This window comes from Echinops telfairi, unplaced genomic scaffold (genome assembly GCF_000313985.2).
Source record: "Echinops telfairi isolate 266 unplaced genomic scaffold, ASM31398v2 ScPeMD7_7469;HRSCAF=8507_1, whole genome shotgun sequence".
In the NCBI taxonomy this organism is placed as follows: domain Eukaryota; kingdom Metazoa; phylum Chordata; class Mammalia; order Afrosoricida; family Tenrecidae; genus Echinops; species Echinops telfairi.
Genome location: NW_022111373.1, coordinates 115,193,566 through 115,207,645, shown reverse-complemented (window position 1 = coordinate 115,207,645; position 14,080 = coordinate 115,193,566). Strand labels below are relative to the sequence as shown.

At 38.1% G+C, this 14,080-nt stretch overlaps 1 protein-coding gene across 2 annotated transcripts in view; it reads right to left on the bottom strand.

Annotated features, from left to right (window-relative positions):
* Positions 1 to 1,043: 1,043 nt before the first annotated feature.
* The window catches only part of RANBP3L (RAN binding protein 3 like), a 64,265-nt gene continuing 51,228 nt past the window's right edge, over positions 1,044 to 14,080 (bottom strand). The window contains exons 8-12 of one of the 2 annotated variants that reach the window (XM_045285176.1): positions 10,273 to 10,397; positions 7,574 to 7,694; positions 5,719 to 5,861; positions 2,391 to 2,577; positions 1,044 to 1,753 (exon numbers count right to left, since the gene is read on the bottom strand). In XM_045285176.1, coding sequence (XP_045141111.1) covers positions 1,710 to 1,753; positions 2,391 to 2,577; positions 5,719 to 5,861; positions 7,574 to 7,694; positions 10,273 to 10,397 — 620 coding nt within the window. In that variant the 3' untranslated portion in view covers positions 1,044 to 1,709. Of the gene's footprint in view, positions 1,754 to 2,390; positions 2,578 to 5,718; positions 5,862 to 7,573; positions 7,695 to 10,272; positions 10,404 to 14,080 lie in introns of both variants that reach the window. The other variant, XM_045285175.1, reaches the window with a different exon arrangement.

Sequence of the window (14,080 nt, the reverse complement as noted above, 5' to 3'; positions counted from 1 at the left end):
TGTTCTGTGCCTCAATTTAAAGGCTACACTACCTGTGGGATGCCTAGCCTGTGAACTGTGTCGCTGTAAGTTGAGATCCCTTTAAGACATCTCTGGAGCTGGGGACTGGTGGTTGGTGACCTGGCTGACAGTTGGTGACCTGCCTTGTGATTGGCTGCTGTGCTGAGATAGCCTCGCTCGCTCTCTATATAGAGGAAGACCTGGCAGTAGACTAAACTTGAAGGACTGCTAGTGTCTCACAACTCTCTCTCACGAGAGTGAGTTGCACTGAGCCATTTGTACTTCATAATTTAACTGTTCATTTCTTGTATTATATATCTATTTGTATATGATTTAACAGTTCATTTCTTGTGTTATACATCTAATTATCTTTATAAATAAATATATTAAATTATCAGCAATTTGGTTTTATCTCTCTAGAGAACCCTGTCTAACAGTTTCCAAGAGTGTAGCTGTTCACAGGAGCAGGACGCCCAGTCTTTCTCCTGTGGAGGTGCTGGTGGTTTTGCACTGCCGGCCATTCAGATAGCAGCCCAACAAGTTCCCACTATACTACCAGGGCTCCTTAGGATCTTGGAAGAGTTGGAAATTTGGGACATCATTAATTTCCAATTCCTTGAAACATGTCTGGTATTAATTCTTCTAAAATAAATTATTACCATAATGGGGAACCCAGAGAGGAAGTGAGAAGAGTGTTATTATGTTGAAGATATTGCAAAACAAAATACAAATTGTTGAACAGGAAATAAATTTGCTCTATGAACTCCACCCAAACCACAGTAAAACATTATTAAAAAAATCCTTACAGCCAAATCTAATAGAATACCAACACCAAACTCGCTGCCATCCAGCCATCTCAGCGGCTTCCGGTGGGTTTCTGAAACTGTAAGTGTTTGCAGGAGTAGAAAGCCCAGTCTTTCTTCTGGGGAGCTGCTGGTGGTTTCCAACTGCCGACCATGTGGATCGTAGCCCAACTCATAACCACTACACCACCAGGACTACTAAAGACAACGTCATTTCATAAATAAACAGAAACAAATTAGCATATTTGACTGTTTTTATATTTGCTGTTTTGATACATCGATGACCTTTATTAATTCATGCAATAACTTGGATACCAACCATGTGTCAGAAGTTTTCACAGTGCAACAGATACAAGTACAAGAAAGGACGTTCTCTAAGGAAGTCAAACCATGAATATATAAGCGTATAAGGAAATCAAAGGATAGATGAAAATACACATTTACCCGGAGATAAACATGATTTAATGGAATGCTGTTGTGTAGTTCAACCCTTTTTCAAAAATTGATTTTGGAAGTTTGTGAAAGATTTGTTTTATAGCCAGACAAGGTATTACTGAAAAAATAAATAGCTTAGATATTTATCAAATCCAGTAATTTATCATTTTAACTATTGTACCCATCAATGTGATGAGTAGTCCAAATTAATTATCAAGTCCTAAATAAATTTCTTGAATTTCAAACTTCTGAAACCATTATATTTCTTTTGAATCTGTCATTTTCTCCAAAGTAATAAAAATGTAAAATCTCATAATGATTAGACTACATAAAAGAAACCATTTAATTGAAACTTAATATGTTTCTTAAACATAAAACTTCAGGAATGAAAAGGGTTTTGTCGTTCAATTAGGACAGTCTAGCATCGTCACCAAGGCAACCAGCTGTTGTCATGTTTAGAGGAGAGGGCACTTACGAGCAGGCAACCGATCGTCGGTGGGTCCACTTAGAAGAATCTGTGATTCAGATTTAAAATATTTTATTAGACAATATCTTTAGATTCAATTTAATATTGAATACAGCTGAACATTCATGAATGAGGAAATGGGATATATGGAATCTACATTTTTTTATATGAACATTTGGAAATGTTGCTAATAATTTGAAATCTGACATTTTCAGATAATTATATTCTTCCTTAGCTTATGGACAATAAAGTCCAAAAAATTGAAATTATTGTTGCTTCCATATGATCATAAGCAATCTCTCTAGGAAAAAGCATGAAGAGGGAACAGGGATCATGGTTAACATTTACTTTGCATTATTTCCATTTTTCATTGTTCATTATGGTAGTTGCATATCAAGTATGAAAAAAAAGGTCACTGCCATAAAGTTGATTCTGACTCATAGCGCACCTACCTATACGACAAGATAGAGCTGTCCTTGAGGGTTTCTGAGAGTTAATTCTTTAAGGGAATACAAAACCTGTCTTTCTCCTGCGGTGTGGCTGGTGGTTTCCAGCTGCTTGCGGACTTTGCAGTTAGCAGGCCAACGCATTACCCACTACATCACTAGGGCTCCCTGGTTTTCAAGTTTTAGGGCTGTGCATACGATTTCCGATTTAAACCTCTACCCTAACAAAAGAAGAGTTACCTGATCCATTTTTAGGAGATTTGATGAAATCCTCCTCCTCATCACAGCTATCGCAGTTTACTTGTTGGAGGGCTGGTTCTGACTGATTTTCACCTTGATGTACTTCTCTCTGTTTAGAGAAGCTTCGAAGTGCAACAAGCCGATGATGCATTGCTGCGTACAGATATCCTATGTCTTTGGCACTGGCCTGCATGATGAAAATTAACTGATTAAGAATATAAATCACCAAAAAAAATTTTTTTAAAAGAATAGATATCACTTCACAATATTAGCCATGTTGTACAACATTTTAGTTTTTCATTATTCACAAGAAAGATTAGAGCCGTTGGTGGTTGTGAACTGCTGACCATGAGGATCACAGCCCAACATGTAACCACTACACCACCAAGTCTTCTTGTATAAGTCTAGAATGTAATAAATGCTAACAGCCCTGCAAATTAAGAGGTAAAAGATCAATTCATCTGGAATCAAATTGTATTCCAAAGAAATAATTTCATAAGAGGTTTCAATGTTTGCCTTTTAAATCAAGAAAATAAAATTTCATATTTAAACACTTTAGTTTTATTTGAATGTAAGTTTTTGTTGCTGGCACTTCATTATCCATAAAGTAAGGATTGCACAAATATATGCATAACATTCATACTCCTTTCAATTCCCATGGTAAATCTTGAAGAATAAAACCCCAGAGCAAAGAGATTTAAAAAGTCAACAAGGGAAACAAAACTTAAAGAATGTGCTCAATGATTTTTTAGGAAGCAGGTTCTTAAGGAATAGACATTCAGGGATGTGATAAATCTACTTTGCATTGGAGAGAAAAGTCTTAATTGACTAAAATAATAGTGCATGCCATCTCCATCTGAAGGGATTTGCTTCATAATTTTATTGCTTGGCTTCAACAAGATTTAGGTTGAAATTTGTTAACTAGTAAATGCAATAGGACTGGCCTCACTCCACCAATTTACACTGCAGAAACATAGGATTGGGAGGTAAAAAGACTTCCATTTTGTTTATATCACATTGCTTAGGCAATCCCTCCAGGCCAGGGTGTTGTATGAAGAAGCAGAACTCGTGAGAACAGTCTGTGATATTACACCGCTGACATGCTAGAAGTCCTTTCTCCCAGTACTTTTCTATGCTATGTCTGTGGTTGCTAGCAATATAAAACACGACCCTAACCATAGCTGATATTGGAATCATAATTATTGTTATCATGTTCTTTTTTCCCCAATCCTTACAAGAAAACTGTGCTTTAATTATCCATCCTCTTTATATTCCCTTAAACACTAAGCACCAGTATTCAATATAGAATCACTCTGCTCCTCTGTTTACTTGAGAAAATAATGACTTGCCCAAATTTAACATGGATGCCCACGGAGAATTTCTTGCAGCTTCTTTGCAAGAGTGAAACTTAATAAATTGCTTATGCATTTAATAAAGTGAGGTCGATATAATCGAATATAAATAATAGAATATATTTCTTTTCAGCTACTAAGGTAATTTTTGAAGAACAAAAACTTCAATGGCATGAAAAATCTTATTAACATTGACAAATGAAAAAATTACATGTGTATTTCATAATAACAAATTGCCTATTTAATCATTTCTACAGCCTTTTACTGCATAATTGCTACTACCTTGATTTTGTAGATGAGTGAGTAAAAGGAGGGTAAGGAAGTTTAAGTGACTTGCTTGAAAGGCCATACCATAAGTACAGGATGGTAGGTATGTATGTAAGTATATTTACACCCACATACATACACATAAAAATAGGTGTGGTTAGCTGCTGTTGAGTCGACACCTCACTTCTGGTGCCTCATGCATAACAGAGCAACACACTGCCCGGTCCTGTGCCACCCTCATGCTTGGTCTTGGATCAGACATTTCATTGGCTGATTTTAGAAAACAGACTGCCCGGCATTTCATCTTAGTTGATCTCAGTCTGGAAGCCCCATTGAAACCTGTTCAGGCTCATAACGACACACAAGTTTCTCCTGACAGATGGGTGCTATCTGCACATTAGGGGCATTGGCCAGGAATGGAGCCTGCTTTCCTCCAAGGTAATTGTGAAAGAAATTTTTTAAAACAGAAATATTGTGTAAGACCAAAATGTTAATATTGGTCATCTGTAGAGGTATGGTTTTGCTTATCTCTATTTTATAAATAAAGATACATATCCCTTTAAAAAATCACCGTGAGTCAGATACTCAGCGACAGAGTAGTATAATCATAACTCAGTGTCTAGCAGGCTTCTTTCTCCACTAAAAATCAGGGGGAACCTCACCTGGCAGAATATCAAGTATCATCTCCCTAAATAGCAAACAGAATTTGGGGATCATCTTACAACTAACATCTAAATGCCCAACATGACTTCCACCTAACAGCATACTTACTGGTAGTTAATCAAACCTTTGTTTTCTCATCAATAGCCATTGCTCACCAGTACCAATTCTATGGGAGCCAATTTCCTTGCATTGTCACTTCTGCCTGAGACACTTGGGGACACAGTCTTCTCCAGTCTTCTGGAGCCTTTTCTCTTTCCTTTTGGCCTCATTCCTGCCAGTTCAGTCTCTGTCTGGATCTTGCGTTTCAGGTCAAGCATTCCTGCTTCTGCGAACAGCTAAATCTGTGCTCCCATCCTGTTACCTTGGCGACCGATTCATGCCCAGAATTGGAATCTGCTCTTACCCCTTGGACTGGTGGTTTTAACTTGCTAGCCCTGTGTTTTTCCATTCCTCACTGGTTGCTTTCCAGGCCCCTCAAAGCCTTCTCTGTCTCAAGCATCAGGCGGTGGATTCCGCTGGCCCCCTCGTGGGAGCCATGCTTGACAATAGTCACTTCATTAACTTAGTGAACGTGTTGACATGATTTCATTAGGGAAGGAAGGGGTAGCGGCTTGACAATATATATCATACAGATGTCTTGGAATTGGTACCAATTCTTTTACTGTGGTTTTTGAGGTTACTTTTTGAATTCCATATAAATTGGGGTCTTAGATTAGACCCCATAATGAATGGCTGATATTTTGCCAATGGCACAAGTTATGTAAGACATTGGGAGAAAGAAAAAAAAAGGACCAAATGAGTAAATTACAGAGACCTATAAATATCGTGGGAGGTTTGGTGGCACTATGGTAAACTGCTTGGTTGGCGGCCACCAACTGCTCCGCAGGAGAAAGAGGAGGGAATCTGCTATCGTAAAGATTTCGAGCCTTGGAAACCCTCGGGGTCTACTCTATCCTCTGGGGTCTTATGAGTGGGACTCGACACGGACGCAATGGGTTAATAGATAGAGTAGGACCATCTTCTACCACTGAAATTTTTTTACTTACCTGAATTAAAAAGATTTTGATGCTGTAGTCTTCTAAGTCAGTAGCTGTTATTTGTAAGCTTTTATGGTTTGCTCTTTGTATGTCCATTTGAGCCCAGAGTTTGCTATTGAGAATCAGCCTCAGGCTGCCTTGGTTGCGCATAACTAAAATAGGAAGGTGAATAGATTAGGCTACCGGAGAGTTGAGTCCTTAATTTTCCAAGGAATTTGACATACTTGAAAGCACAGTACATCTTATAGCTATTTTTTCAGGCCGTATTTCCATGATTATAATTTAATTGTAATTAGATTATAACTCCTTTTGTATGTGTGTGTACTTTTAAAATTCTATTTGGGGTTTATTATGTTGAAGGACTTTTTTCGCTTAAATGTCAAAATTATTATTTTTACTATAATATTTTAAATGGATGAAATTTTAGAAATCTTTTTAAAAGTCTAGTGCTTTGAGAAATATTTATCTAAGAGTAATTGAAGACAATGGATAAAACTGAAATAAAACCCCTTCAGTGTCCAAAATATTAAATTATTTAAATAAATTAAAGTATAAGTAATCAAGAGAATATTATGGACCCATTAAAATATTGAAGAGTGATATTTATGAATGTAGAAAGATATTCATGGTAATACTATACTTTAAAAAAATCAAGTTATACATTTATATAGGAAAGAAAGACCAGGTTATTAAAGCAATATGAACATCACAAACTTTATAACACAACTACATGTATACATTTTTGTATACAGAGAGCAATGTCTCAAAAGAATATATTGTTAACATTGCCCAATTCTGGAGGGTAGGCATGTGAGTGATTTCCCTTTTTAATTCTTTCTGGTTATCCATATTTTTTATTTCCTACATTTAACTTATATTGCCTACGTGTATAGTAAAATAAATTGTTTGGGTGTTTTTTCCTGTCTTGTGTTTTGGCAGCAAGAGGGAGCAAAATTAAACCAGAATAGAGAACAACTAGAGCCTGCCTTGGGAATAATATCTGGCTGAACTAGTTAGAAACATTCACCAATTCCAGAACTGAGGATACTGTACCTATTCTCCTAGGCCAAAGTCTACCCCATACCTGTTTCTTGAGCTGATACTTAAAACCCCCAAAATACCCATATTTCTGGATCCAGCTTCTACCTGTGATCTCTTGCAAAGCTTTGGCCTTCCAATATTGACTCATAAACCCTAGATACCCCACCTGTGCTCATTTTCATTTTGGGCCTCTGAACAATGTCCTAGTTTGTCTTTTTGGATGGCAAACTTCTTAGTCTTTCAGCTTAACTGATTTCTGATTCTGACTATCCCTAAGAAGCCTGCAGAATCCAGTAACCATGTAACTCCCCCCCACCCTTTTCCCATAGAAACTCTTTATTCCAAACCTGATACTACATTTGGAATGCCAAAGATACATTATGGCACACCGCTTCTCTTTTACAAAAACTATTTTTACTTTACAAGATGACTTGCGTCACATTCCCTTAAGTAATAATGAGAGAGTAATTTAGATGTTTGTTAGGCTCTGTCATAGCTGCTTTGGCAGATGGAATCTTACATTCATTCAATGAGCCATGGACTCCTGAAGTTGACATTTTAGACCCGTACAAGTAGGACAGGGACAGAGATTAAGTCACTTGTCTAAGGTACAGTTAGTGGTAGAGCCAGATCTGGAACCGAAGTAGTCGGAGGTGACTTTTAACAGAGAATTTCTCTAGCACATTAGAAGCAAGACTGTTTTCAGCAGTGTGATTTATTGAAGTGTTTTATGACACGTCTCCAGAAAATGATGCATGTTCACATTGGAAATGTTACCCTGCGAAATTGAAACTTGATCGACCAAACGAGCTGAAAGCCTTACTTAGTCTCGAGTGTAATGTCCCACAATTACTGCGCGCTGTGTCGTTCAGTCTCAACGCTCCTCTGCCCCTTTCAGTCCAGGATTGTGTTGTGTTGTTGAATATAAAAAGCTTGCAGTTGATCTAGATGACAAACATTTTAAATGTTACATATATAGAAAAATTTCCAAGTGTATTCTTTCTTATGATATGAAAATTCAATATTTGTCTGCATTTTGAAAACCAGAATAACCTTTTAAAATGATATATGAACCAACTTTAAATTTTTTTAATTAAGTAATTTTATTGGGGTCTTACAGCTCTTATCACAATTCATGCATTCATCCATTGTGTCAAGGACATTTGTACGCATGTTGCCATCATTTTCAAGACGTTTTCTTTCTACTTGAGCCCTTTATATCAGCTCCTCATTTTTTCCCATCCTCCTTCCCTCATGAACCCTTAATTATAGATTATTATTTTCATATCTTACATTGTCCTCTGTCTCCCTCCACCAACTTTTCTGTTGCTTGTTCCCCTGGGAGAGGTTTATATGTAGATCCTTGTGACCGATTCCCCCTTTCTCTTCCCACTTTCTGCTTCCCCTCCTGGTGTCTCTATTCTCATCATTGGTCTTGAGGGGTTTATCTGTCCTGGATTCCCTGTGTTGCGGGCTCTTATCTGTAGCAGTGAATGTTTTGGTCCATTCACATTTGTAAGGTAGAATTGAGGTCATGTTAGTGGTGGGGAGGGAGGATGCATTAAAGAACTAGAGGACAATTGTATGCTTCATCTGTGCTATACTGCACTCCAAATTTCAAATTTTATTTCACTAAAAAACAGTAAGTAAAAAGGCATACAGAATGAAAAATTACCGCTTTGCTCCCACCACCCATCTGCTGGTGTCTGCCCCCGACTAATGAAAGTAGATGACCACTGTTATTATTAATGTGATGCTCGTATGTATAGTTGTTGGCAGTTACATTGAGTCCATTCCAACTCATGGCACTCTCATGCATGCAAAGCAGAACTGCATATATATGTATCTGCCTATTTTCCCTACAGCGAGTAGAATTTCTTACACAATCCCTGCATCTTTCTTTTTTTTTTCACTTAACAGTACATCTTTATATACCAACAATTCAATCAAACTTGGTGTTCTTTGAGTTACATAATCTTAAAGTAAATAAGGTTTATTTACTTAAAGATTTATTCATGGAACTAATTTCACATTTCAAAGAATACAACATGAGAACTAAGATACCCTGCTGTAACTCAATGCTGTCCAGTATTTCTCAAAGTTATTATCTAGGAGAACCACCACAATAGCTCCCAGATCCTCACCCAACCATTTAGTCCAGTAAGGCTGGGGATTATCTGAACTGAGGGTCATAATTGGACATACAGAAGGGAAGAATAATGAAGAGAATTTGGGGGGAAATCCAATGGATAAAGGCCAAGTAAAACTCATGCCTTGTGGGGAAATGTTGCAGTAATTACAAAAAGTTGTAATTACGGTAAAACCAGTGAGAGCTGAAATCTATGTAGAGCAGAAAACTGTCAGAGAAGGAAAACTCAAATATTTCCCACTAAATGGCACAGAAAAGTGGCCAATGCACCCTGTTAAAGGCAGAAACAAGTCCCGGGAAAACAGGGCAGTCCTGTCCTGGCTCTCCCAAAGAGGCCTGGTTCTCCCAGCCTCCAATGTACATTGACAGACCACTCCCCATTGAAAAATCCATGTCTGATACAATATCAGAAGTTTTGGATGATATAAAATGTCAAACTTATTTAAAATAATTTTGTAGAAGAAAATGACTTTAATGATCTGAAGCTGAAACCAAGTCATATGATCAATATTGAGACTGTATTGGTCTAGGTACTTTGGAGAAACAAATCCACAGCAACTCACATATAAGAGAGAGTTTTGTGCAAAGAAAATGTGCATCACGAAAACATCCCAACCCAATGCTGCCCAAGCCCACAAGTCCAACATTAACCCATACCCAACACCAGTCCACAAAGGCCTTCACCTCACAAAACAGAGGCAATAATGCCGACTGCAGGAGGAAAGCTGAGTCAGTGAACGAAGAAGCATCTCAGCACTGGCAGGGGTCTCCACACGGCTGCTCCAGCACCCAGGGCTGCATCGGGATAGATCTATGCGGCTTCTCCTTGGGGATGTCTTGTAGGAAATCCATCTTGCAAGCTGAAGCAGGGAACTGCTAAGGCAGCTGCACCCGATGCAACCATCACAAAACAAGAGACCCGAGAACTAGAAAGGCGAGGCTTCACCACCCATTTATCCCTCCGCCTTTCAACCAGACCCACATGTGATTATCGGCCAGGCTGGCACAATTAACTAACTCAAGACATTTCCACATAATCAGAATTTGTAAACCAAGCGATGACAGCATTTATTCTAAGAGCAGCTATGAAAAGTAAAAGACATAGCTCTGAAGTTATTTTAAGACAGGGTCCCTGGCTTTCTTCCTAATGTGCTCATGCAAATATCGTAAGCAGAAACTCTGTTAATTATACACTCGTACATAAGAATACCACAAAATATAGGTTTAATATTCATAATACTACAACATTTATATTTAAGCAGCTTAGTCTTCATGAGAACTGTATTGCCTTCTTCATTTTTAAAGCTGTTGAGATGTTAACTTTAATCTATGGTGTAAATGGTACTAGTAAGAGAGATTCATGACTTACAGACCTTTAAGACATTATGTTCTGCCTCCTCCCCTGTAATGACATCGATTTTCTCCAGCAAGCATCTTGGTGTTGGATTGGAAGAAAAAGCAGCAGCTGACTCAATTAGAGATATATTTTTAGTAGAATCTGTTTCTAAGAGGAAAAAAAACCACATAAATGTTCCCATTTTTTTCTACTGAGAAAGTTTTGTAGCCCCTGTTACCATAATGGAGCTCTCGTGGTGTAGCGGTTATGCTTTGGGCTGCTAACTGAAAAGTCAGCAGTTCTAAACCACCAGCTGTTTCTCAGGGAGAAGATGAAGCCTTCTACTCCTGTAAAGAATTACAGTCTTGGAAACCCACATTGGCAGTTCTCAGGGTCACTATGAGTTGGCATTTACTCAATGGCAGTGAGTTTGCTTTGGGCCTGCCTGTTACCGTACATGTCCCTGAGTCGTTTTACAACAAATGACTTCAAATAAATAAATTGCTTGAGCGTAGGTGGTTTTCTGTTACAGGTGTTGTCAAGTTGGTGCCACTCATAGTGACTCCATGTACGACAGAAGGAAACACTGCCCATTCCTGTGCCGTCCTCACAATTGTTATATTTGAGCCCATCGTTCCAGCCACTCTGTCAATCCAGCTCATTGATCATCTTCCTCTTTGTTGATGACCCTCTGTTTATCAAGTCTGATGTTCTTTTCCAAGAACTAGTCTCTTCTGAGAACATCTCCAAAGTACATGAGAGGAAGCCTTGAAATCTTTGCTTCTAAGGAGCATTTAAACTGTATTTCCTCCAGATAGACTTGTTTGTTCTAGAAGTTTACTGTACTTTCAATATTCTTCACCAACCACCACAATTCAAAGACATCAGTTCTTCCATCTTCTGTTTTCAGTTTCCAGTGTTCACATTCAATGTGACTGAAAATACCATGCCTTGATTGAGGCACACTTTAGTCCTCAGAGTAACAGACAGCAGGCTTTTTAGCACTTTTAAGAAATCTTGTGTGGCTGATTTGTCCAATGTAATATAGTAACTGATTACTTGACTGATAATTCCATGGGTGTTGATTGTGTATCTAAGCGAAAGGAAATCCTTGACAAATTCATTTCCCCCCACTTTATCAAGATGTTTGTTGGACTACTTATGAGCCATTTTGTTTTCTTTATGTTAAATTGGTGACAGACAACATAAAAGTGGTTGAAGGGAGACATCAGTCAGTATAATACATGAAAAAATAATAATTTATATAATATCAAGGGTTCATGAGTGAGGGAGGGTAAGGGAGGGAGAGGAGAAAATAAGGAGCTGATACCAAGGGCTCAAGTAGAAAGAAAATGTTTTGAAAATGATGATGGCAACAAATGTACAAATGTGCTTGACACAATGGATGTATGTATGGATTGTATAAGAGCTGTATGAGCCCCCAATAAAATTACAAAACAAACTTTCCTGATTTTAAACCCTGAGGTGTTTGAATGACTGCCTCTTGGCCCCTGCATAGTTTCCCAATGAGCACAATGAAGCATCCTGGAAATCCCACTCTTATCCCTAGTTCCTAGTTTGTTATTATCCACACAGTCATAGGCTTTTGCATAGTCAATAAAATGCAAGTAAAAATGTTACTGGTAGCCTCAGCTTCCATCCAAGGTCCATGTGACTTCAGCAAAGATATCCCTTGTGCTACATGCTATTCTGAATCTGGTGTGTATTTCTGGCCACTGTCAATGTACTGCTGCTACCATTTTTAAATTGTCTTCAGCAAATTTTCCTTGCATCTGATATTAGTGATATTGCTTGATAATTTCCACATTCTGTTGGATGACCTTTCATTGGAGTGCGCCCAAATATGCTTCTCTTCTAATCAGTTGGCCAGCTAACTGTCTTCTAAGTTTCTTGGCACAGACTAGAGAAAACTCCAAACATTGTTTCAGTTTGTTAAGTATGTTAGTTCTGTCCATTTCAGTAGCCTTATTTTCCACTAATTCCTTCAGCGCAGCTTAGACTTCTATTGTAATACCATTGATTCTTAGGCAACTGTTTTCTATTAAAAGGGATGAATGTTGACCAAATCTTCTTGGTACAGTGACATTGTACATTCCTTTCATCTTCTTTTGCTGTGTCTTCTACCATTTTATATTTTGCTGATACCCAAAATCAAACTCCCTGCTAGCTAGTCAATTCCAACTCATAGAGAATCCTATAGGACAGAGGAGAACTGCTTCTTAAAGCTTCAAAGGCTGTAGATCTTTAAAGGAGGAGAAATCCTCATTGCTCTCCTGAGGAATGACTGGATATTTTGAACAGCTGACCTTGCAGTTAGTTGTCTAACTGATAACCCACTACACAGCCAGGGCTCCTTACATTCATTCAATATTGCAAGTTGAGGTTTAAAATATTATTTTCTTTGTAATTATGCTTCCCTCCCCCCCAAAAAACCATTTTAATGGGAATCAATACAGATACAGATCATTCCATAGTTCAATCACATAAAGTAGTATTATACAATTGTTACCACAATCAGTTTTGCAACATTCTTTTCCTTCCAGAACTCCTTGACATCAGCTCCATTTTACCATCATCACCACCACCACTGTACCCCACACCCAGAAGCCCTTATTCTACTTGCTGTCCCTATAGGTTCATCAATCCTGGGTGTCCTATACTGAAAAACAGAATGACATGTAACAAAAATTCAAGAGGGTGACCCCTTATGACATAACACATCCAAGATAAACCCCAATATGAACAAACAAAAAATACAGAAAAGGTTGAAAACCAGATCAGACCTAACGTGCATCAGAGGGGGGAAACAACTGATAAGGTTTTAGCCCTTCAAGTCAGGTTTATCATTTTGATCTCCTGTAGTCATCTTGCCAATGCTCTCTATTTAGTAACCACTTTCCTCCCATCCCTCTGTTATGGATGGAGGGAAATCACTGGAGGCTTATTTCCTTTGCAGATCCTACAAATATATCTTGGGCTCCCACTGTTATCCACAGCTTTCTGCAAACTGGATTCTCACAGTTTAGTCTCTGACACTATTCCCTCCTTCGATTTCGGATGATAGGATATACAGTCACGATGATGGTGTGCTTCTTCCATGTGAACTTAGTTGACATCTCAGATGGCTGCTTGCTTGGAAACGAGAGGCTTAATTTTTTTTCTTCAATTCTTTCAGCTTGAAGTATGCTGAGTGTCTTCTTATCTTTTCATTTTCTCACTCCAGGTTTTTGGACATTTCATTATGACTCTTTATTTTGTCTTCTCAAGATGACGTTTTACATTTTCTATCCAACTCTTTCCCACCACTTGTCTGTCAGTTTGTTATACTCAGGTGGCTTGTGTTGCTGTGCTGCTGGTAGTAATGTAACTGGTATCTCAAATGCCAGCAGGGTCAGCTTTGGCACAGGGACTACCTTGGCTATCAGAAATTGGGATGGACACAAATACAGAGGAGGCACAAATTGACAAGTGTGATATACTGAAGATAAAACGCCTGTGTACATCCAAAGAATTCACCAAGAGAGTAATAAAGAGAGCCCACAAACGGAAAAAAACGTCTTTAGCAATGACACATCAGACAAAGGCTTATTACTAAAATCTACAGTATTCTGCTAGCTTACAATAAGAAATTTCTGTGAACAGAAGTTTCACAAGGGTAGAAATCTGAATGGCCAATAAATATATGAGAAAAAGTTGCCGATCATTAACCATAAGAGAAATGCAAATTAAAACAACTATCAGATACCACCTAACATCCTGAAAGATAGCCCAGTTCAAAATATCAGAAAGTAACAAGTGTTGGAGGGGCTGTGGTGAGATAGGAA